The following is a 26986-nucleotide window of genomic DNA, read 5'->3' as shown; positions in this document are numbered from 1 at the left end:
ACAGCAAAAAAGGTAATTATAGTCATATCTCTAAAAGAATACCAATACATTTGTCATTTTTTTCAAATAAATTATAACTACATCATAAAATTGTCAATGTAGTACAACATACTGGGATTTGAGGTATCTTGCTTGTAAAATAGACCAGATTTTGCTTGTAAAGTAGATTGTTAGAAAAATCAATGAAACGAATACAGGAAAATAAAAAGATAAATAATGTAGAAAATAACATCTCTCCTATCAGACATTCTTCTGAGAGGTATCAGTCTTGAGAATGACATAAATAGAAAAGAAATGCATAGTATATACATTTTTAAAAAAATATTGGAAATAAATTAAAGTAATGAAATTGAAGACCACAGATATTATTAGTGATTTCAAGCTTTTTCAACTACTTTCAGGCTTATATGAACATAAGATTAGTACTTAAACTGCCAGATATCAGATAAATAAAATAAATGTTAATATATACCTGATTATGTCACTATAAATTGTAATGTTCCCTTCTCTTAGAATAACTGGAATACAAATCATGTTGGTTTTCTTATCAATAAAATAGCAATATTTGCAATATACATCTATTTCACAGCCACATACCATGAAAAATTTCTACTTCATTGCATAGTGCATGGGTATTCCTTTCTGGAATTAAATAAAAAATGCACCTGAAACTGTATGCAGTCCATAGCAAATAGCTCTCTGTAAATACTGTGTCTTATTATTACTAATATCAACCTGCAAAATATATGCATAGTTCACATGATAAAATGTCTCCTTAAATATTTTTGGTAAAGACTTTATGTAAAGAAGTGAGAAAATGGAATTTTTGAAAGTTCTAATATCCTCCATAAATCAGGATTAACAAGTTTTGCAGGTTAACTATTCACTTATTTACCCAGAAATATGCAGACCTAATGTGAAATAGAGATAAACTACAGAAGAAGAATAATATTTGTTTAAATAAACAGTTTTACAAAAGGTTTTGCTTTATATGTTTTTCTTTGTTTCTTTGATTTTCAGAGGGAGAAAGAGGGAATGGGAGTACAGTGGGATTGAATTGCACCTTTTCTAGATTTAGCAGCCACATCCTTTCTGCACATGTTGCTCTGTAATTATCTTTAAAATTTTACACATTCTCCTTATAAAATAAGGTACATATATGTGGTATTTGGAGAAACAGATCAGTGGTGCTCTTGAATAGGTAATTGAAGACACACATGTCTACTGTTGAGCAAACCTGAAGCTGTTACATTTCTATTCCTAGGAATATAGGAATAAAAGTTTTATTTAGTGATGAAGGTAAAGATATTTAAAATCCAATTTTAAATTCAGAAGTATTCATATATTGTGCTTAGAATAAGAAAAATGATGGAAAAGTTAGGCATTACACTTTCCAGGGGTCACCTTGAATAGACGCACTGATCATTTATTTCATGTTCAACATTTACCATGTTCTTTAATTGCAGTAACCCTCAAAATTGTGAATGAGAAAATATGAAGACTAGATCCAACATAGATATTAATTTTGTTTAGTTAGTCCAATGAAAACAATAAATAAAATTATTGATCTCAAGTAGATAAAGTAAGTAGCTAGCTCATTTATAATTAGTTTTTCTTTTAAAACATTGGCTTTCTAAACCAGTCTCGTGGGTATTGTATCAGTTCAAGAGGCCTAAAGAAAATTTGTTATAAGCAATAGTTTATTTATGGGAATGGAATGTATTGAGAATGTAATTATGGGCAAATAATGAACGCATTTCCTTACTGTGCAAGGAAAAGCAATTTAGAATATTTATAGTTTGCATGTACATTTCTATATGTACTAATAATAGTTGAGGTTTATTTCCTCTAACCATAGGGAAGATGATCTTTTCCAGAAAACTTCAAATACCTCTGATCCTTTTATTTCAGTGAATAAATTTCTTTTTCTCCAATTTTATGCCTCTAAGCACAGTAACATTTTGTTAATGTTATTGACTGGCAAGCCAAAAACATCTTAAAATTATTTTTTTCTTAGATGTATTGATGTATATTTTATTTACAGTAAATTTCATTCTTATGCATAAAACATTATGTATTTTGACAAACATATACAATCATATAGCTGCAATAAAGATATTAAATATTTACCTCATGCCAAAAAGTTGCTTCATGGCCCTTTGTAGTTACTTCCTTCTCATTACCTCCAGCCCTCAGTAACTACTGTTCTGATTTCCATTTGTATAGTCTTGTCTTTGTTCAGAATGTCATTAAATCATATAGTATGCATCCATACAGTATACAGTATATGGATCTTTCACTTATATTCCTTTTGAGATTCATCTATGTTCTTGAATGTACATAAACTTGTTTATAATACTGCCTTATTACTGAAATATCTACATCATCTAATGATAATCCATTTTCATTCCTGACAAAGTTTGTATTCCTCCCTATCTTTCTTTATTTGATCAGTCTAGGAAAGCATTTATTGATTTTATTGATTTTTTCAAAGAACAAGGATTTAGAGTTTTTTTCTTTTGCTCCTTTCAATTTCATTGCTTTGAGCTCTTGTCATTATCATTCCTTTACTCCTGCATAGATTGTTTTCTTTTTTCTCACTTCTTAAAATGGAAGCTTAGGCAATTCTAACTCAATAGTGTAATACTCTATAAAAGTTTTTCTATGTGCTGTTAATGTTCTGGTTGTTGATTGTTAAAATCTCTAACTGTAGTTGTAGACTTGTCTATTCCTTCAGTAGTATCAGTTTCTGCTTCATGTTAATATACATGAATATGGTTAGATAGTTAAAATTTATTGATGGATTTATTTTCTATCATTATGTAATATTCTACCTCTGGTAGTATTCTTCATTGAGTGGTCTGTTTTGTATAGCATTAGTTTAACCATTCTTTATTTGATTTGATTAATATTTGCATGGTATATTCTCTATTTTTACTAATAATCCATTATGTATTTCTGACACCTTTGCTGAGATATAATTTACATATGTTGACATTAGCCCATTTATAGTGTAAGTCAAAAGGTATTTATTACATTATATTCAGTGTTCTGAAACACTCTCTACTAATTTTAAAAGTTTTTCTTCACTCCTAGCAGAAAACATACACTCACTAGCAGTAACTCCCCATCTCCACCACCAACAGCAGGAGCACTGGACAATTACTAATTTACTTTCTTTATTGTTGCCTTTATTGTTGCCTATTCTGATTGTTCTATATAAATAGAATCATATAATGTATGATATTCTGTGACTGTTGTCTTTCACTTAGTATGTTTTCAAGGTTTACTCATGTTATAGCATGTATCTGTACTTCATTTTTACTGCCGAATATATCACATTTTGTGTATACATTCATCAGTTGATGAACAGTTGGGCTGTTTCCAGTTTTGGGTTAGTAAGAGTAATTTTGCTGTAAATTTATGAATAATTTTGATCTAATATTTAAGGTTAAAACCTTTTTATTTTGAAATAATTCACATTGAATTGCAATAAATAATACAGAGAGATCCTTGTATTAGTCCGTTCTCACACTCCTCAGAAGATACTAATGAGACTGGGTAATTTATAAACAAAAGAGGTTAATTGACTCACAGTTCTGCATGGATGTGAGGGGATGGGGCTCAGGAAACATAGAATATAAGGTTTGCATAAGGCAAAGGAGAAGCAAGCAAATTCTTACATGGTGGCAGGAGATAGAGAGAGTATACAGGGGAAATTGCCACTTTTAAAACTATCATATCTCCTGAGAACTCCCTCACTATCATGAGAACAGCTTGGAGGAAACTGCCCCCATGATCCAATCACCTCCCACCAGGTACCTCCCTCAGCACATGGGGATTACAATTCAAAATGACATTTGTTTGGGGATACAGAGCCAAATAATATTATTCCACCCCAGACCCTCCCAAATCTCATGTACTTTTCACATTTCAAAACCAATAATGCCTTCCTAACAGTTCCCCAAAGTCTTAACTTATTCCAGCATTAACCCAAAAATCCAAGTCCAGAGTCTCATCTGAGACATGGCAAGTCCCTTCCACATATCAGCCTGTAAAATCAAAAGCAAAAGCAAAAGCAAAAAAAAAAAAAAATCAAAATCAAAAGTTACTTCCAAGATACAGTGCAGGTACAAGCATTGGGTAAATGTTCCCATTCCAAGTATGAGAAATTTATCAAAACAAAGGGGCCACAGGCTCCATGCAAGTCTGAACCCTGTTGGGGCAGTCATTAAATCTTAAAGCTCCTAAATCATCTCCTTTGACTGTATGCCTCACATCCAGGGCATATTGATGCAATGGGTGGGCTCCCAGGTCTTGGGCAGCTCTACCCCTGTGGCTCTGCAGGGTACAGCCCCTGCGGCTGCTTTCATGGCTGGCATTGAATGCCTGTGGCTTTTCCAGGCACATGGTGCAGACTGTCGTTAGATCTACCTTTCTGGGGTCAGGATGGTGGCCCTCTTCTCACAGCTCCACTAAGCAGTGCCCCAGTGAGGACTCTGTGTGAGAGCTCCAACTCACATTTCCCCTCTACATTGCCCTAGTAGAGGTTCTTCATGAGAGCTCTTCTGCCTGGACATCCAGGTGTTTCTATACATCCTCTGAAATCTAGGTGGAGACTCCCAAAGTTCAAACTCTTGTCTTCCACATACCTGCAGGCCCAATACCACATGGAAGCCACCAAGGATTAGGGCTTGGACCATTTGAAGCAATGGCCCAAGCTGTGCCTTGACCCCTTTTAGGCATGGCTGGAGCTTTAACAGCTGGTATGTGGGCTACCAAGACCTGAAGCTGCACAGACCAATGGGGCCCTGAGTGCAGCCCAGGAAGCCATTTTTTCCTCCTAGGCCTGGGATGGGAGGAGCTGCTGTGAAGTTCTCTGACATGCCCTGGAGACATTTTCCCCATTGTCTTGGCTATTAACATTCAGCTCCTCATTACTTATGCACATTTCTGCAGTTGGCTTGAATCCCTCCCCAGAATATGTGTTTTCCTTTTCTACCACATGGTCAGGCTGCAAATTTTTCAAACCTTTATGCTTTACTTTCCTTTTAAACGTAAATTCCAATTTCAAACCATCTCTTTATGAATTCGTATTAAATGTACACTTTCAAAATAAGCCAGGTCACCTCTTGAATGCTTTGCTTCTTAGAAATTTCTTCTGGCAGATACCCTAAATCATCTCTCTCAAGCTCAAAGTTCCATAAATCTCCAGAGCAGAAGCAAAATACCACCAGAGTCTTTGCTAAGCATAGCAAGAGTAACCTTTGCTCCAGTTCCCAGTCAGTTCCTCATCTCCATCTGAGACCACCTCAACCTGTACTTCATTGTCCATAGTACTATCAGCATTTTGGTCAAAACTATTCAACAAGTCTCAAGGAAGTTCCAAACTTTTCTACATCTACCTGTCTTCTGAACCCTCCAAACTCTTCCAGCCTCTGCCTTTTACCCACTTCCAAAGTCGCTTCCTCATTTTCAGGTTATCTTTATAGGAGTAACTCGCTCTACTGGTACCAACTCTCTGTATTAGTCTGTTATCACACCGTATAAAGATATTATCTGAGAATGGGTAATTTATTAACAAGGAGGTTTAATTTACTCACAGTTTCACATGGCTGGGAAGGCCTCAGGAGACTTACTATCATGGCAGAAGGCGAAAGAGAAGAAAACGCTTTCTTACAGGGCAGCAGGAGAGAGAGAGAGAGGACACACAGGAGAAACTACCAGTTTTAAAACCATCATATCTCATGAGAACTCCCTCACTATCATGAGAGCAGCAGGCAGAAACTGCCCCCGTAATCCAATCACTTCCACCAGGTCCCTCTTTCAACATGTGGATATTACAATTCAAGATGAGATTTGGGTGGGGACACAAAGCCAAACCATATGAACCCCATATATTGTTCACCCACTATCCCCCAAGAGAAACATTTTTCATAACTATGGCACAATATTACAACAAGAAAATTAGCATTACAATTACAATCCACTGAACTGATTCAGATTTCACCAATTTTGCAGGCATTTATTGTGAGTGTGCAAGCGTATTTTATTCTGTGCACTTCATCACAATGCTATAGTCAAGATACAGGGAAATTCCATCACAAGAATCCCTTCAGCTATCCTTTTAGAGCAACAGCTATTTCTCACCTAACCTGCCCCACCATAACACCTACTGACCACTACTCAGTTCTATATATCTTTAATTTTTTTCATTCCAAGAATGTTATATGAATGGAATTACATAATCTGTAACTTTTGAGATTCGCTTTTTCCTTTGCTCTTAATGTTCTGTTTTATACATAATTACCTTGAGATTTATGCAAGTTGTTGTGTACATCAGTAGTTTGTTCCTTTTTAATGCTGAGTAGTATTCCATGATATGGATATGCTACAGTTTGTTGAATCATTCACCTGTTGTAGACCATTTGTGTTATTTAAAGCTTGGGCTATTATAAGTAAAGCTACTTTGAAGATTCATGTACAGGTTTTTGTGTGAATATAAGCTTTCATTTCTCTGGGATAATGAGTACTCAATAGTACAATTTCAGAATTGCATGGCAAATGCAATTTTAGTTTTATAAAAGACTGATATTCTTCTCCAGTGTTGGTATACCATTTTACATTCATGCTAGCATTATATGAGTGGTTCAGTTTCTCTGCATCCTCACATTTGTCATAGTCACTGTTTTTAATTTTAGCCATTCTGGTAGGTGTATCATAATATCTCACTGTGATTTTAATTTGCATTTGCCAAATATCTACTCATGTAACTATTTGCCATCTGTAAATCCTCTTCTGTGAAATACCTATTCAAGTCTCCTCTTATTTTGTGAATTTTTTTCTTTTTAACAGTTGCATTTGGGAATTCTGTATATGCTCTAGATATAAGTTCTGTGTCAAGTGTATGATATATTAACACTTTTTTTTTACATTTTATATTTGTCTTTTCATCTTCTTATTCAGTATCTTCTTCATAGCAGAAGTGTTTAATTTTGATGATGTCCAATTTGTTAATTATTTTTTATGAATCTTGTTTTTGGGCTTAATTCTGAAACTCTTCACCTAACTCAAGATCTCAAAGATTTTCTGTGATATGTTTTTCTAAGTGTTTCATAGATTTACTTTTAAGTCCATGATCAATTTTGAGCTTTCAAAGATCAGTTAGCTATAAGGATTTGGGTTTATTTCTGCATCCTCTATTTTGTTCCATTGGCCTACATGCTTATCTTTTTTTTTTTTTTTTTTTACCAATACCAAAGTGTTTTGGTGACTATGGCCTTATACTGTAGTTTGAAATCAGGTAGTGTTATGCATCCAGATTTGTTCTTTTTGCTTAGTCTTGCTTTGGCTAAACCAGCTCTTTTTTGCTTCCATATGAATTTTAGATTTTTTTTTCTAATTCTGTAACGAATGATGTTGGAATTTGATGGGGATTGCATTGAATTTGTAGATTGCTTTTGGCAGTATGGTCATTTTCACAATATTGATTCCACCCATCCATGAGCATGGGATGTGTTTCCATTTGTTTGTGTTGTCTAAGATTTCTTTCAGCAGTGTTTTGTAGTTTTCCTTGCAGAGGTCTTTCAATTCCTTGGTTTGGTATATTCCTAAGTATTTTATTTTATTTTTTGCAGCTATTATAAAAGGGGTTCAGTTCTTGATTTGATTCTTCACTTGGTTGCTGTTAGCTTATAGAAGAGCTACTGATTTGTGTACATTAATCTATGCGGAAACTTTGCTGAATTTTTTTTTTTATCAGTTCTAGGAGCTTTCTGGAGGAGTCTTTAGGGTTTTCAAGGCAAACAGTCATATCATCAGCAAACAGTGACAGTTTGACTTCCTTTTTACTGATTTGGATGCCCTTTATTTCCTTCTCTTGTCTGATTGCTCTGGCTAGGATTTCCAGTACTATGTTGAAGAGGAGTGGTGAGAGTGGACATCCTTGTCTTGTTCCAGTTCTCAGAGGGAATGCTTTCAACTTTTCCCCATTCAGTATAATGTTGGCTGTGGGTGTTTCATAGATGGCTTTTATTACATTAAGATATGTCCCTTGTATGCCAATTTTGCTAAGTGTTTTAATCATAAATGGATGCTGGATCTTGTTGAATGTTTTTGCTGCATCTATTGAGATGATCATGTGATATTTGTTTTTAATTCTGTTTATGTGGTGTATCACATTTATTGACATGCATATGTTAAACCATCCCTGCATCCCTGGTATGAAACCCACTTGATCAGGGTGGATTATCTTTTTGATATGCTGTTGGATTTGATTAGCTAGTATTTTGTTACAGATTTTAGCATCTATATTCATCAAGGATATCAGTCTGTAGTTTTCTTTTTTGGTTATGTCCTTCCCTGGTTTTGGTATTAGGGTGATGCTGGCTTCTTAGAATGAATTAGGGAGGGTTCCTTCTTTATCTTGTGGAATAGTGTCAAAATAATTTGCACCAATTCTTCTTTGAATGTCTGGTAGAATTCTGCTGTGAATCTGTATGGTCCTGGACTATTTTTGAGTACAGGCAGTGTAGATTTAGAATGATTTGTAAGGGCTCTAGGATTCTTGAATAATAAATGAGCATTAGCTTCAACTTAAAGTTGCCAGCTTCATTAACCCCTGACAACACGGTCAGTCTGTCTTTTGAAACTTAAGCCAGGCATTGACTTCTCTGTAGCTATGAAAGGTCTACATGACATTTTCTTTCAGTAGAAAGCTACTTCTTCTGCATTGAAAATCTGTCGTTTAGTGTAGTCACTTTCATCAGTTATTTTAGCTAGACCGTCTGGATAACTTGCAGCAGCTTCTACGTCACTTTATGCTGATTCACCTTGCACTTATATGGTGAAGATGTCTTCTTTTCTTAAGCCTCATGAACCAACCTCTGATAGCTTCAGATTTTTTGTTCTACAGCTTCCTCATCTATCTTAGTATTCATGGAATTGAATAAAGTTAGGGCCTTACTCTGAATTAGGCTTTGGCTGAAGGGAATATGGTGGTTGGTTTGATCTTATATCCAAACCACTAAAACTTTCTCCGTATCAGCAAAAAAGATTGTTTTGCTTTCTTATAATTTGTGTGTTCACTGGAGTAGCATTTGTGATTTCGTTCAATAATTTTTCCTTTGCATTTGCAACTTGGCTAATTTGGCATAAGAGATCTATCTTGGCTCTCAACATGCTTTTCTCACTCAGGTTAATAATTTCTAGCTTTTGATTGAAAGTGAGAGACATGTGACTCTTCCTTTCACTTGAACACTTAGAGGCCATTGTATATTTATTAATTTTCACACTTTCAGTATTGTGTCTCAGGGATAGAGATGTTCAAGGATGGAATGAAAGACAAGGGAATGGTTGATTGGTAGATAAGTCAGAACAAACACAACATTTACTGATTAAGTTCACCATCTTGCATGGGCACAGTTTGTGACAACCAAAAGCAATTAGAAGAGTAACATCAAATTTCATTGTTTATATGTCATCATAACAGAAATAATAATGAAAATTTTGACATATTATGAGAATTATTAAAATGTGACACGGAGAGATGAAGTGACAATATGTTATTGGAAAAATGCCACTTGCCCAATGCAGCATTGTCACAAACCTTCAATTTGTAAAACAACAGCAACAACAAACCCCGCAATATCTGCAAAGCACAATAAACAAAAATGCAAAAAAATGAGGTATGCCTGTAATTCTATGCAAACTGTGCATTTAATCTTGATTAAAATTTGGTATTTGAATCTATACATATTATATCTAATATATAAACATAGATTTTTCTGAAGCATGTTTCTAGATAAAAGGAACCCAGATCTATAAGATCCATTTTTTATAAGAGAATTCATCTAAAGGATAGATCCTGGAAATAAGTGATAAGTGGGAAATCAGAAGAGAGTTACAGAATAGGGTATGTGGGTTTTATGGTGTGTGGTTAAGAGTAAAAGGGGAGAAGGAAAGGAAATAAAGCTTACTATAGCCAATTATCTCCTTTGCTTTGTAAATACTTGGTAATATCTTGCTTCTGAAGAGTGGACTGCCTAACACAATACTTAGATTTGTAATGCTATTTTTTAAACCATGCAGAATTCTGTGTCCTGATGTCCAGTGACTTTTGACTACCTAATCAATAGCACAGTCAGGCATCTATGACAAGGAAACACCACCTGGTCTATGTAAGCATCTGTACAATCTACATACATGACTTGCACAGTATGGAAAATTAATGCATTTAACGTCATTCCATAAGTGAATTAATTTAGTTCCTAAAATATTTTTTCAACTTTTAGTACCCCGCACAACACAACAGAAAGTTTTTTTTATTTTTTGACTATTTTTGAATATGCTAGTTTTTCTTGGGACTATAAAATGCATTCTTGTTCAGACATGAGGCAATAAACAATATCAATGGCTTAGAATAAATTTCATTGCATGTTACTGATATTATGGCAAAGCATGAAAATGGGAGAATGTTTGCTGGGCAGTTTTAAGAAATTCTAGATGAAAACATTTTAAAAATACAAGAAGAGAATATGGTTACAAGAGAGCAATTTAGTAATTATTGGACAGTGTAATTTCCTCCATCCCCAGGCATTTTTGGTTGCTAATGTTCAGAACACACTTGGAGAAATTTTGTAATAGGATAGTACTTAATTAGCATAATTCATTATCTACAGTTTGAAACGTGCTTATGGATTCGATATATACCATGCAGATCTTTTCAGCTTCTTATAATTTAGAATATAGATTATATAATATAAACAAGGTGAAAGCAGTAAGACATGCCATAGGAAGAGTTATACCAAGTGCTTTTCATATTCAGAAAACAAAAATATAAATTTTAGCCAGGGGAATTGAAGAAGACATATGAAGGAGATAGAATTTTAGATGGGTCTTGAATAAGAAAAGAACTAAAACATTTAATAATAATATAAATTGAAATATTGACATAACTTATAAAGAGTATAAAAATTCAAAGGGACTGAAAGTTAGGGCATGTGCCCAAATAACTTCTCTTCATTTATTTTCTTGACATATAAAAGACAGTATACACTCACTATGCATCAATCATTATGCTAAGTATCAGGGATATAACAGCCCTGTTAAAGAAAATGTAAAATAATAGGAAACATAGAAAACTTATCACTAAGTAAAGTAATAAATGGCTAATCATAAATTTTGTGGTCAGAGCAAGATAGTTTCCTAGAGATGCCTGGTACTTGCCCAACCAAAAACAAAGGACCAAAACAATGAATAGAGAACTACATTCCAACTAGAGTGAATGAAGAGTATGCTGGATACTTCACCACAAGGAAGTGGTGAAATCTCTGTGAAGCACAGAAACCCAGAATGGAATTTTAGAAAGGAAGTGAAGCACCTATCTCTGCCACTCTGTTCCCCCTGCTGGGTTGAACTTGGTGATGGGAGAGACTTTTTTTTGTGAGAAAAAGTTAAGCTGGAGGCCACCAGCAGTCCCCATTCCCGACATACACATCTACAGTTCTTGCTGCAAGAAAGGCCCACAGTCCTCACTGCCTCTGAATGTAGTTTGGGGAGCTTCCTGGAGTTAACATGGCTGCATTGCTCCAGTGAGGAGCCTATGTGCACCCCCTATCCCTGTGACCCAGGGTGCTATAGCACATCACTATCTTGATGGTACCAGACCCATAGCTGTAGTGCATCCTATTATGGGAGCCAATAGTCATTGTTTATCCATCGTGATGTGCTACTGACATTCCACTACACTCACACAGATGGCTGCAGTAACAAAAACCTGGCTACTTGGAGCCTAGGTTCAGCAGAACAGCTGTGACTCCAGTGTCTGAGACTATGCTATGCCCTGCTCCAATGGAACAGGCAGTTATACAGAGTGGGAAAGCTGACCCTGGGCTTGTCCTGACTCCCCAGAAAATCACCACAAGAGATGGCTTACCTATCACACCCATGTGTGCCTGACAACTCAACATTCATCCCAGTGGTGGCTCCACCCCCCTGCCAACCCACTCCAGAACCAGTCAACTCATGTATGTGAGCATTTGCCCGAACCACCAGTTAGCCTTGTGGTGGTCCCACTGCAAGGTATTTCCACCCTAGATAATTCACTGCATCTGTATGCTCCTGGACCAATATAGCTGGCCTAGTGGAGGTCCTGGACTCCAGCAAGCCCACCCTAGTGCCAGCCAAACTATCACACTCAAGTATGCCTAGTCTGAAACTATCATGGTGGCCATTATTACCATAAGTTTTTGCAGTCCAGAGCACTGACACACTCAGACATTGCTGATGCGAATTACAGCTGAAGAAACTGCACATAAACCACACTCCTGCTTCTACCCAGAATCAAAGCCAAAACACCCTACTAAACCACACCCTAAGACGCATATACGTGAAAATGTTTCACTTTACCAAAACTACCACATAAAATCGGAAAGGTGACTCTTCTACCAGATGCACAGATATACGCATAGGGAAAGAAGAAACGTGAAAAAGCAAAGAAATGTGAGCCTTCCAAAGGAACACAAAAGACTTCAGTAGCAGACACTAAAGAAAGGAAATTTATGAAGTGTCTGAAAAAGATCTAGACATTTCAGCCTTAAAAAAAAGAAATAATATATTTTTCAGGAACATGGAGGGAACTGGAGACAGTTATCTCAAGTGAAACAACTCAGAGACAGAAAGACAAACACCACATGTCTCACTTATAAATGGGAGCTAAATAATGTTTACACATGGAGGTGGAGTGTGGAATGATAGACAATGGATGCTTGGAAAGGTCAAGGGATGGCAGAGGGGTGGATGATGAGAAATTACTTGATAGGTACAATGTACATTACTCCAGTGATGGATACACTAAAGGCTCTGACTTTACTACTGATGAAAAAATTGGCAATGGACCAGAACAGATAACCTTCAAAAGAAGAAAAGTGGCCAACAGGTGTGTGAAAAAAATGTTCAACATCACTAGTCGTCCAGAAAATGTAAATCAGTACCACAATGAGATATCACTTCACTTTAGTCAGAATGGCTACTATCAAAAAGACAAAAGAGGTGTTAGCAAAGATGCAGAGAAAAAGGTATCCTTCTACAGTGTTGACAAGAATATATATTAGTAAAACCATTATTAAAAATAGTATGTATGTTCCTCAAAAAATTAAAAATAGAACTACCATATGACCCAGCAATACTACTACCAGGTAAATATCCAAAAGAAGTGAAGTTAATACGTTGAAGAAATATCTGAACTCCTATTTTTATTGCTTCACTATTCACAATAGTCAAGTAATCGACTCTAAGTGTCCAATGATGTATGAACGGATTAAGAAAGTGTGATCACACACACACACACACACACACGCACACACACACAATACTCAGTGGAATACTATGCAGCCTTAAGAAAGAAACAAATTTTGTCATTTGGGACAACATGGGTAAACCTTAAGGAAAATATGTTAAGATAAATAAGCCAGAAACAGAAAGATAAATATCAAATGTTCTCACCCATATTCAGAATATAAAAACGATGGTCTCATAGAAGTAGCAAATAGAACAGTGGTTACCAGAGACTGAGGAAGGTGGCGAGTTGATAGGAGAGGTTGGTCAGTGGGTATAAATTTATAGCTCGAAAGGCAGAATAAGTACTAGTGTCCTATTGCACTGTAGGGTAACTATAGTCAACGAAAAAGATATTTTATATCTCAAAATAGCTAGAAGAGAGGATTTTGAATTTCCTACTACAAAGAAATCATAAATGTTTGAGGTGATGGATATGCTAATTACTCTGATTTGATCATTACACAATGTATGTATGTACTGAAACAGCACATTGTACCCCATAAGTATGTGCAATTATTATGTGTCTGTTAAACATAAAAAATCAAGATATGATAAGAACATGTGCAGGTGGTCTGTGAGGACAGAGAAGGAGATTGGGCACCTCTCTTAACCATGGAACTTTGTCTGGTTTTCCTGAGAAAGATTTAGAGTAAATCAATAAATGTAAAGAAAGGATATTTATTTCAGCCTCAAAGCGAAGTATATGCAAAGTTCCAGGGATAAAATGAAAGAATAAAATTTGAGCAACTAATAGCAGCTCAACATAGGGCCATAATCTAACAAGGTCATAAAGAACATTCATGAAGATTCATGATGGATACATCTTATCTAAGTGCTAGAGAAGGAAGGAGGTCAAAACTGGTTTAAAAGCAAGAGAGTGAGAAAGCACGGGAGCATGCTTGAGAGAGGGAGAGAGAGAGACAAGTAAAATTAGAGGCAAGTGGGAGAATTGTGGAAAAGAGGGATACAAAGTCATGGAGGTAATGATGTGAAAAATCCTGAGTTTAAGATTTGACTCCACCTATGGATGATATAGATAGGCCATTACATTTGGATGATTTTGGGAATTGGGAAGATTTTTTTAAAAAGTAGATGTCAGAGCAATCAAAAATGATAGCTGTTGATGAAACTACAAAATTTGAGAGTTTGAAAACCAGATATGGCTGAAATGAGGACCTGACAATTTATCTTATAATAAAAGCAGTTTAACATTAAAAAAAAAAAAAGAATAAGCTCAGAATAGTTTTATGAACTTTATCAAAAAAGCTGTCATTCTCTCAATTTTCTTATGTTTAACTAATTCTTAAAATCATGTTGTAAGGATTATAATTACATTCTCTAAAGGATTAATTACAATAGAAACATATAGGATTTTAAATATAAATTGATGATTTAATCATTATTATTTCTGCAGTAAATTGGAGAACTAAAATTTTTTTGCAAAGATTAATTATAAGTTACTCTGTATTATTGTCAGTATTTCTTTCCTCATTAAACATGCAATGAAATTTGATGTCATTAATAATTTTTTAGTAATTCCATTACAATGTAGTTATTACTCAAGAGACATATCAAATTTTCTGGTACAAATAACTAGAGTAGTAGGGAACAAATGTATGACATTTATCATGACCATATTTTTCTTGATATAATTATCCTAAATCCCGTTTAGTGGTTTAAGACATATAATCATGAGTATGGATATTTTTAGGGTGAAATGGAAAATATATTAAAACAATGGAAACTTTATTTCTAGAAATTCTTTATCATGTTACTGGGTTTTTTGTTATTGTTGTTATATGTCATTTGCCACTATCTGAAATATATATTATTTATTTATTTATTTGTATGTTTTAATTTTACTGTGTAAAACCATGATTTTTCTCTTGCTTACTATCATATTTCCAACCTTTACCATTGGTATTTGTCATATAGTTAATGTTTGGTAAATAACTGTTGAATAAATGCGTACAATCTATTTCTTATTAAAAGATTATTCTCATTGACTTTATGCTAGAATTTGCTTACTCTTAAATGACCACAGTGATTTGACACAGGGATAACAATAAGTTATATTTTAGAATATCTCCTTTAGTAATTATCTAAATTAAGTAGTTTAATGGAATCTTTCCAAGTGGCATATATTCTCAATCCCTCATTTCCTGGTTTTCCTGATAACATGTGAAATAAGGACAGAGATATAGAGATTTATTTGTGAGATTTCTCCATAAGCCATAAACCAAACCATATTGTTTAGAATGAGTGTAAATAATGAACATTATTCAGTGACTATGATTTTCAAAGCCCATGTGACTCACCTATAACCAATGACTGTATATTTCTCTCTGGTGGCAGAGGGATGCTGTTGTGCAAGTGCTTTCTAGTTCAGTTTCTTGGCTTATCTAAGGTCTTGCCTCATACACTGAAACATTGAGGCTGTCAGGAATATTTCTTAGTTTCACCCTTGTTAAATTATCATTATTTGCTCCACCTCATGCACATTCTGCTTCTCCCTACTGCAGCTCTACTTTCTTCAGGTCCACTCCCTTAGATTACTGAAAGTAAATTCAAGTTGCAAACTGCAGTTACACAGTAGCTATTACTTGCCTTTACTGTACTCTATTACTGAAATTACCTTTCATGTCCCTGGAAAAGATGGAAAGTTTATCATTTTTATTGAACATTTTGTCTTTTTTCTTTTCTCGCATTTCTTAATGTCCTTGTGGAGCTGATTCTCATGTACTGGGTCTTTTAGGGGGTCATCTCCAAACTCTGCTTTGGTGTATTACACACCTCCATGCATTGTAGTCTCATTACATCTGGAAATGTGTGCAGCCTGTCAAAAATAATTTAAACTTTCCCTAACGGATATTCATGTTCATCGAAATAGGGAATTGAACAAAACCAAATTGTAAATCAAAATCTGGCATGAACTATGCTACTCAATTGAAAATATAATTGAAACAAATCCAAATAGTTTTTCACTGAGTTACTATTTTAATCAACAAGAGTAAACATAACCTGTATATTTTCTGAAAGTAATGAAAGCAAATTTTAAAACTTGAGTCTAAAATTATACAATTATATTATATATTTTTATTAACTAAATTCAGATTGGAAAAAAATCAGTCAGCTCAACAAATAAACAGATTCATCCCTATGAAAAGAGAAAATAGATTTATAGGGAAACATTACGGAAAATGCACTGCAAACCAAGAATAAAAATGAGAAATATATAAAAATTATCCCAATGTTTTCATATTGGAATTCAACATTCTGTACACCAGTAGACACAATAATACAATAAAGGTGATTTTACATTTTAATGGGCAGGTGGTCATCCACTAAAAGTGGTGGCTAGCTCCCACACATCTTAGGAAAGTTGGGTTTTCAGGGATAAAGATGAAGAGTATTGGTTAGAGGGTCCTTGCATCCCTGTACCTACACCTTAACACTGATTACATATACAAGGACAGATTTTCCATCCTCCTTCTACTGTTCCCCTAGCATGACTAATTGCCAAAAGGTGAGAGAATATTTGTAATTCCTCTTGACACTCCCACCCCACAAACATAGTATAATAAATCAGCTGTTTATTTTGCCTTCTGAAGAAGAAAAGTGTGAGCTTTGAAGAATAGGGAATATATACCTGTTATTAAGAAACCTTAATCTGAAACTCTTAATCTGAAACTCTTATTATTAAGAACTTGTTATTAAGAAACCTTAATCTGAAACTCTTCCTAACTATGTAATAGCCTTGCTTTGGAGACTCTTTTACTTTGGCTTTATAGCAAACACTTAAAATTTAAATGGTTAGATATATGGTAGAAGTATAATACAGCAGTATTTTTCTATTTCGTGATGTCAGAAAAACTGCTTTGCTGGAAATCTTCAAAAAATTATAAAGCAAGAGGTACTTTATATATTAATCATGACCAATATCTGGAGCATAGTTCCAATATTTTGTTTTAAGATACTTGTTTTGAGTATATTATAAATAGTATTCTTGCAACCAAATATATGAAGACTACATATCCAACTATATTTGTTTGGATATATACAATCTGTTTTCTGCCTCTCCATTGGATCAGGCCTCTAATACATTATAGAATTATATATTCTAATGAAAGCTAGTCATGAACATTTATAAGATTATGAAATTACATAAAAGCAATGCTTGTTCTATGAAAATAAACTGTGAAATTTGCCATCCAGTGAGAAATACTGAAAAAACATTAAGTGGATAGGATGGAATATAAGAAAATAACTGTACAGTCTCACTCTGGAAATAAGGATATCAATTTATTTGAGGTCTTTCGATTTTGTAACTTTATTGTATCAATACATATATGAGAAGCACGTTGACTAGCACCATCAGCTCAATATCTGTTATGTTTATTATTAACAATAAGAATACAATATATATAATAAATAATAAATAAGATATAAATAATAAACAATATATAACATATTAATAAATGATAAACTATATAATACTAATAAAACAATACCATAAATAAATTATTGGTGCAGTAAATAAATTTGGATGAATCAAAAATCATGTGCACTTAAAGTTTTATAGTTGATTGTATTAATACACACAACCTGATTGGAACAGCATGTGTTTGGAATTGCACTATTCTGTGATTGACTTTTCTATGCATAAAAGAACTATTTCATTTGTGCTTAAAAAGTTGACAGTGCAAAGTCATGAATATAGTTGGACATTTGTTTGGTCCCAATTTTGTGAAAACGTTTACTGCTGAAAAGCTTTTTAAATTTTTTTGTTGTTGTCTTTTGTAATTCAGGTTATCTGGAATGAACATACCACCACCAATTATCAGCAACAAAAACTGGCTCAGACTGCATTTTGTTACAGACAGCAATCATCGATACCGTGGATTTAGTGCTCCCTATCAAGGTATATTTATGGAATACCTCTGCCTCTTTTGATATGTAAAATAATTTTGGTGTACACAACTACGTTTTGTGATAGAAAAATGTCTTTAGCATTTAGAAATTAGAATTTGTATTGAAAAAAATGGTCATGCTGTTGCTGAGACAATAATGTGATCATAACTAAATTACAGTATTAAAGTTAGTTGATTTTATAGTATAATATTCAGAATAATGAATATTATGATTTCTAAAAGGTAGTATGTAGCAGATGCAATATTTTTCTTTAATAAAGTGCTTCAGCAATTGGATATACTATCTGAAGTTGTACCGCAAATCACTGCAGAAAACCTTCAGTTGCATGTACGCTCTTCCTCAATCGAAACTCACCTCCATATGCAGCATGTTTGTTACTGCTAGTTTAATTAACCTTGTTAGGAGTTTTATCTACAAATTGTGTTAACATAAATAATTTTCAATACATAGGATATAATATTTGGTGCATTAACTTGAAAAACTCTTTGGAACAAGATTATTATGAAGATGGAGTACTAATGAAAATGTAGCTTCTACAATGTTCTGTAATACTATGTGAGCTTAGTGTACTTTATCTTCAGACTACTTATGTAAATAATTCATTTCATTCTCAGTAGTGTATCAGCTACTTTTCAGGGAATAGTAAGCATTGCCACAGTTACATTCTTCCATTTATCTGTGTTTTTGTTTTTTTTAATGCTTTCCCCTTTAGTAGTCTTCAGTCCTAAGCACTTCGAAAATTTAATATGATGACTTTAGGAAGCTTATATTTAGTACTCAAAATGGCATTAAATCATATATTGTTCTTTGGAATACAAAATTCAACAATTAATTTGTATTTTGAAAACCAGTAACCTCTCTGAAGCTGTTCTATCAATAAGTTTTCTCTCAAAAACTGCAACAGCTTGATGTGATTTGTAATTTGACTTTCGTAATAGTGCACTGAGTATCACTGTAATAAAAATTCTTAGGAAAGTAACTTAAAATCAAGATTTTAGACAAAGTCCACGTAGAAAATCTGCAATAATGATCATTTCTAAAGTAGTTAATTGGAATGGAAACATAAATGCAAATATGCTTTTAAAACTATGCAATGTGTTAACATGTATCATAATAGAAAATATTAGCCATCACAAAACACTTAATCTTAGAGTTCAAAAATAAACTTTCATAGAAAAATATATTTTCACATATTTTATTAAAAATAGCTGTTTAGGCATGGTAACTTGAATCTTAAACAGTTTAAGGCAATGTCACTTTTAAATTTGCAAAAATATTTTATCCAGTTCCCAATTTCAATTTCTAAAAGTTTGTGTACTTTAGAGGACTATTTTATTGAAAACAAGATATTGTGAAACTTCTTTATCTCTAGGTTGACCCTTTTACTTGTGGAGTTTTTCATCCACCTAACTCTGTGGCTCTGATTCCTTTCTACAATTAGTTAAGGCCAATGGCATGGCAGAAATTCAAAAATCAATCCTCTTCGATTCCTGTGATCTTTTCTACTAGATTCAGGAATCTTCTGGTCAAATGGCTTCTATTATTTTTCTAAACAGAAATAAAGTAGCATATATTTTATATTTATATGTAGAAACTGGAGCAAAAAATAGATCTCCTACCTCAAATATTAAATGATATTTCATTTGTTTTGTGCAATATGATTTCATGGAGCTGGTACCTTCAGATAGGGTTGTTTTGCACTATAAGACAATGGCACAAAGCTACCAGTCGATTTGTGTACTTACTTATAAATTTCAGCATGCTACTCATTGGTCTTTAATTGACTTTTGCAGTATTTTTAAGATTGGAATTGTGGTTTTCAAGCACTAGGCGTTTTCGGCACTGAAAAGTAGCATCACTGTAGTAAAATGGAAAAGATGTGTTTTATGAGGTAAAACTTATTTCTATTTGCTGCAGGAAAAGCGACTCAAAAGAGGGATGGGATTTATATCGATATGACACAGAGGAAATGCAGTGGTTAAGAAAATTGAAGCTTTGATTTTATAATAAGATTAAGGGAAAGTTTTATTATAAAAATATACCTTTGCATATTATTCTTTTAAAACTTTCCTAATTTAGGCTTGCTTTTTCTGATTGCATTACCTTAAAATAATATTCTACCTCAACAGCATACATTCAATTGAGAAGTAAATCTTGAAATCATAATGAAGAAATTTAAATTAAAAAATATATATGTACTAAGATAACTTAAACGGCTGCAAAATCATAATTCTGACATGCCAAAATACATGCCCTATCATGAAATGGTAACGATGCTTTTTACATTGTTCCATGCTACTATTTCATTTTAGTGGTGTCTACATTAAAACTAATTCAAGATTGAAAATTTTGTGTAATATATTATACAAAAGTCAAAACTAAGTCTCCATGCAGCTCAGTTTCTAAATAACTCATATATTTACCGAGTACTAAGTAACTATTATTGATTTACCTATAATTATTTAATATTTTAAGGAATCTGCAGGTTTCCAACGACTGAATATTTTACTCATAACGTTTCTATTTAATCTCTATCCTTTATTAAATACCATGAAAATTAACTGCAAACTACTAGTGGGTTCATTGAATGCCATTAGCTATTTTTTATAGTGTGTTCCATAATTGATGGAGTAGGTACATAGATACACACTGCTGTGCTTTCCCAAATAGAACCACCTTTAAGTTATGTTATATGCTAGCTTCCTGAATGCTTTAGATATTATAATTTTAAATAGGATTAAGTAGAGACTGAGAATAGCATGCTAAAAAGCATAGTTCTATATCAATTCAAAAGTATTAAAAATGTGGTTTAAATAGAAAGCCTTTAATACATAAAATACATTCTCACTCTGAGCTCCTGTATTGAATATGCCCACTTGTATTTAAAATAAAACATCTTTTGCCTTCCTAGTTTACCTATAATAGAAATCTCTTACTTAAATACTTTATTACTGTCTCTTCTTTGATTAAAAAAAAAGTTATTTAGTTTTTAACTCTGCCCCCACAAATTCACTTCAATATTATGTCATTATATTTGTCTTTGTTTTAAACTATTGTTCCACCATTCAAGTTCCATTAACCCTCTATTAATGAGAACTTGGATTGTGCTACTTCTCACCTAAATAGTAAAACTTTTCTTTAATTGTGGTGTTTGGAAGTCCTCTTACTTATTTTTTGAAAACTCTATATTATTGTCACTTGGTCATTAGTATAAACTAAACTCTATTCTTTTCCATTTCGATGAATACATTGTCATATTTACTTATTTTTTAAATTGGAAGGGGAGTTTTAGATGACACTCAATTGTCCAAGAAAGAAAATCTTACCTATAGAAGATTTTAATTAAAAGTATTTTTATTCCATAAGGCTCAATAATTCAAGTATGAAATATCTCATTTTTAAAATTATTCGACATTCAGCATTTCTCTTTCAATGTGCAATCATAAATACCATAGCTATAGGCATTCATATAATTGTATTTATCATGTAAGTTTAGGCATTGCAGTATTTAATCAATTTTAAATATGTAAATATATGAGTAATTTTATATTCTTGATTCAAGCCTCTAAATTCCTTAAATTTTAATCACAATTTGATTTTTATATTTTTTTCCAAAATTTTTTGTATGTGATTCTTCTTATGCAGGCAAATATTTTACAGAAATGTATTTTTCATGAAATAAAGATATATTAATAGCAACACACAATATTTAAAAGTTATGAAAGATAATGATATTTTACATAGATTCTCAAATAGGCTATGATCATTTTGGGATCAACTGGGCATCTTTTATTGAAAGAAAAGCATATTTATTGGACAGAACTTTCAAACCATATCGAAAATGCCCTTTCATATACCTTAATTACACAGAGACTTCTGGCATTTTAGATGCCCATTGTTTCAGTCAAAAACAAATAACTTTGGCATAGTTCATCCATTTTTTATATTTGGGAAGTTTTTACATAAATACCTGTGTACAGTTACTGAACAAAGGTAAATAAGATTTTGGGGGATGCAGCATAGTATATTAAGTAAAGAATAGGATCAGAAGCTTAGAATTGAATCATAAAGATACTAATTGCTGAGTTCTCTGAGCATTGGTTTTTCTTTAATCCAACAGAGTTGCAGTAGCCAGACATATTATTTTTTGTAAATTAAAAGGTATTAAGACTTCTTCTTTTTTTGACTCTTCAATCTTTATTTAGATACTCAACACACATGTGCATGAGCACGTGTGCACACACACATACAGACACAGAGTACAAATTAAGTCATTAATTTCCCACTACCTAGAAAGACCTTCGTATTTCTTTGAGTCTTAAGACTGAGATCAGATGTCTCTGAAGCATTCCCTGACTCCTTCCCTTGGGGGTAGTTAAGCTTTCATAATGTGTTGTAATATTTCAGGACTTCAGAAAACTTTGCTTTGTGTAATGGGCTTACAAGACACCCTGAAAATGATGTTGATTAATTATCTTTGTATTCATTTACAGGATGGTTGGTTGTTATTTTCTGCCACCCACAACCAGTCATCCCTTTTTAATTTTTTCTTGATAAGGGCATCTCATTTTCTTCTGGGGGAATTATCCCTCTTCCATTGTGTGTGCAATCTTGGTGGGGCTGCCAATCAGCCCCACCAAGGGGTAGGCATATGAGGCATGATGGCCAGTTGGACTAAAATGGAACTGTTTACCTGTTTAAGCAGAAGGGGATTTATTACAGAGAATGGAGTCTCCACTAATTATTTGCAGAACAAATAATTGTTATATAACAAATAATAGTCTGCAAAGAGAACTGTTAACATCAGAAAGCCGAGGAAGTGGGAACCACGGTGCCAACTTCTGATTGTTGCTGTAACCACTGGTACCAGAAATATGAACGTTAGCTGTGACTAACAGGTTAGAAACCATGGCCACAATTGTTGGCTCCAGAGACACGACATGCCTGCTGGGACTGCACCAACAAAATGGATGACCCATGCCATCCTCTCAATATCTGATAAGTGGCTAGCTACTGGGATTTCAGCTAAAGCTGTTGCAGAAAAATCAACAACCTTGCAATCTATGTTCTGCACCAGAAATTGCAGAAGTAACACAAATGTGGCCTCCACCTCACTTCTGCCCTTCTGACCTCACACAAACACATGTGACTAGCTGAATATTTTTAAGTACCTTCTGGAACACTGTCTGCAAACTATACTATGGCATATAGTGTTTAGCTTTCTAGCCTTAACAATGACTGAAGGGGCTCTAGAATGAGGGCAGAACGGATACTGAATATCAATCCACCACATAAACAATGGACTCGCTCCCCAGGCTCTTGAGCCCAGTGGTTAAAGAGCAGAAGAAAAATGGTTGGAGCCAGTGGATCCTTCAGTTTCCTGAAGATTAGCTATCTAGATCCTCCAAACGCCCTGGTTCCTGTCCTTTTAGGTTTCTGCTTTTGTAGATTTCCCTTTGGTTCTGGAAGCCCCCACCATGACCTTATAATTATTTCCCTTTTACCTGTAGTCAGATTTGAGTTTTGATATTTATAATCAAACCACCTCAATGGATAGCCATACCACCCTTAACTCGCCCGATCTCATTTGTTCTCTAAAGATTTCTTATAGTATAAGTAAGACATTAAGTAAATAAAGAGTCTTCACTGGAAAGAGATAATAACATATGGAACAGATGAGAAAGCACACATTCTAACTATGAAAAATGAATAGTTTAAATATTGTGATGAAACATAAAATTTGAATCCAGGAGCTACAGTTAAAAAGATAAAACACTAGGCTTTATATTTCTCACTATCACAAATGAGGATGCCCACGTTTCTCAAGGGAAAAACACTTTTTCTTGGAACTGATTTTTAAAATAGGCTAGTTTGTAAGTAAAACTGAGAAACAATTTTTTTTTCTATAACAGATTTTCTGAAATCATAAATATAGTCCAGGCTTAAAAATAGAGCACAGGATCAAAGCAAATTTCTGTAAAGAGAGATGGTATTCTAATCTTTGCTTTCACTAGTATGTTCAATGATATATTTTTTCTATCTTTGTTTTTCTTTCTTGTTGTACCTTCACCATATCCATTGTTAATAAAATACAGGGAATCATATATCCCACCATTCTAGTCATGAACCCCTACTCTAATGTTATAACTCTCAATATGAGTTGTATTTATGATTCTAAGGATAGGGTGGAGGAGTGTGACATGAAAAGAGAAGACCAATAACTTTTGGTTCAGACAATTTAGATGTACTGTATTATCAAAGGGATGTTGGACATTGTATTAGTCTGTTCCCACACTGCTATGAAGGACCACCAGAGACTGGATGATTTATAAAGAAAAGAGGTTTCATTGACTCACAGTTCTGCATGGATGGGGAGGCCTCAGGAAACTTACACTCATGACAGAAGGGGAAGCAAGCATGTTTTACATGGTGGCAGGCATGAAAGAGCATGTGTGAGTGCCGAAAAAATTACCATTTATAAAACCATCAGCTCTTCTGAGAATTCACTCACTATCAACAGAACAGCATGGGGGAAACCGCCTTCATAATCCAATCACTTCCCTCTCTTAACATATCGGGATTACAGGTCTTTCCCTCAACACATGGGGATTACAATTCAAGATGAGATTTGAGTGGGGACACAGAGCCAAACCATATTAGACATAGATGAGTAGATTACTTTTATGGTAAAGATTGTAGATGGAACTTTGTTAGTGTAATTCCAGAAATATTCAATAAATATATATATATATATTCATAGTATAGTAGGTTTTATTTAATTTTTACTGAGTATATGCTATGGGAAAATTATAAATAATATATTTAAATTATTATCTCAAAACATGCTTTCATACATAGGCCAACTGCATTATTTTAAGCTTATGAAGTAAGAGAGCTACTTTATTTACTGAGTTTTAAGAGAACAGAATTTTGAGTTTCATTGGTATGTAGTATTTGAGAATAATCTCTAATCTTGCACTTTTTTCTTTGTATTTGATTTTGACATTATTATCACCTTTCTTCAAGTTTCCTTCAATGCTAAATAAATACTTTCACTTGGAAATTCTTTTTTAAAACAATTTTTGTTGTGAAGCAAAAACATAGAAAATTATTTTACTTCTTGCTTTATGGACCTGACAGTCTACGAGACTCGTCTTCTTTTTAGTACAATGTCTACAGAAACAGCAAAAATAATCAAACATTAATAATCAAAATGATCTATCTAAATAATCATTGGTCTGTCTAAGGCAATTATTAAAAACTTTCTGATAGCATTTATTCTGTGATACAAATGAATATTTTACAGTCATGCCAGTATAAGATTTAAGGCCTTTTATTAAATTAATCAAGAACGATTTTAAATTATATTTTCCTATTTTATAAAATTCATTAATTTAATTTAAAATCTAAGTCAATAATACTGGGAAAGTTTATAAATGTAAAGAAGGAGTTTTAGTTATTGCAATATTGAAAATGAAAGTTTGACTACACTTTTAACAAAATCATTCTAATCCTTAGATTTGGCAATCTTTTTATATACCTCCTGTCTCAAATTTCTGTTCATTACTTGTATGTGTATTTGATAGAAAAGTGGCTAAATATTGTTTTACTTCAAATTTCCCTGAAATAAAAATTTTGCTGTGAAACATACCCTGGTAAGCTGAACAAACTATTCTACATTGGAAACACAATGCTAGTGACACTTTTTTGCTTAACTCTAGTCCAATATAACAATTTCTAGTAAAACATTTTATCTTTCTTAACATTTTAAAATTCATGAATTAAAAGTTAATCCATATAACTGTGTTTAGAATTGGGGTACAGTTTTAATATATAAAATAAGGTTTTAGAAATAAAGTATAATTTTAGGAGTCATGTTGATTATTTCGTTTATCTTTTTTAGCTGTTTTATAATCCTTTTTTCTGATTAGGAGTTAACAATATGTATTAATGTTGAGACTGCCAGAATTATTAGAGGACATCGTTCATGAGAAAAGAGTAGTTGTAGAAACATTAAATTCAGATTCTGATAAAAATAATTACTTAAAATCAGAAAATAATAAGCTTTGGGTCAAAGTACAGTAGGAAAGTATAAAGAAAAAAAGAGTGTACTTAATAAATCGTCACAGAATTTAGGATTTTGAAGATTAGAGAATCCCTTATACAATTTTTTTCTAGGGAGTTGGATTAATCTTCATAGCATTGATACTGTAGTGACTCTGGTTTATAATTAAAAAGAAAATATCATGGATAGTCTTACTTAAAAACCCCAAAACTTTAATGCTTACCTTTGCAATTTTAAGACAGTGTTCAATACATGTAAATATGGGTTTGTTTGTATATTTATTTATTCTTTATTGGAGTACTTATAAAGTCAAAGACAAATTATAATAGCCTCATGTTATGATCTCATGGAATTTGTAAAAATCCACATACAACTTAATGATTTTTATTTCAATTACTATCTTTAAATGTACCAACTACAATAAATAGGAGATAATCTGTCAATAACTAGTTATAATATGGACAATATTTTCTAAAATTTAAACTAGGTTCAAATGTAGTACTTGGTAATTATTAAACTGATAAAATGGTAGATAATTTTGCATAACTATTTTGTTTGTTCCCACATTCCTGCTGATAAGAGAATAAACTTAAAATTTGCCAATCTCTTCTAGAATAAAAGTCAGCTTTCTTGGGATAAATGTTCAAACTT

General features: G+C 33.3%; 1 protein-coding gene across 8 annotated transcripts in view; it reads left to right on the top strand.

Moving 5' to 3' along the window:
- CSMD3 (CUB and Sushi multiple domains 3) overlaps positions 1 to 26986 on the top strand; it is a 1209558-nt gene that overhangs the window by 395697 nt on the left and 786875 nt on the right. For all 8 annotated transcript variants that reach the window (XM_054656949.2, XM_016959787.4, XM_016959790.4 and 5 more), the window contains one exon: positions 18147 to 18259. In XM_054656949.2, the coding sequence (XP_054512924.1) occupies positions 18147 to 18259 (113 nt within the window). The remainder of the gene's footprint in view (positions 1 to 18146; positions 18260 to 26986) is intronic.

The sequence above is a fragment of the Pan troglodytes genome, chromosome 7, assembly GCF_028858775.2.
Source record: "Pan troglodytes isolate AG18354 chromosome 7, NHGRI_mPanTro3-v2.0_pri, whole genome shotgun sequence".
Taxonomy (NCBI): domain Eukaryota; kingdom Metazoa; phylum Chordata; class Mammalia; order Primates; family Hominidae; genus Pan; species Pan troglodytes.
The sequence above is the reverse complement of the archived record's forward strand: the minus strand, read 5'-3'. Positions and strand labels throughout refer to the sequence as shown.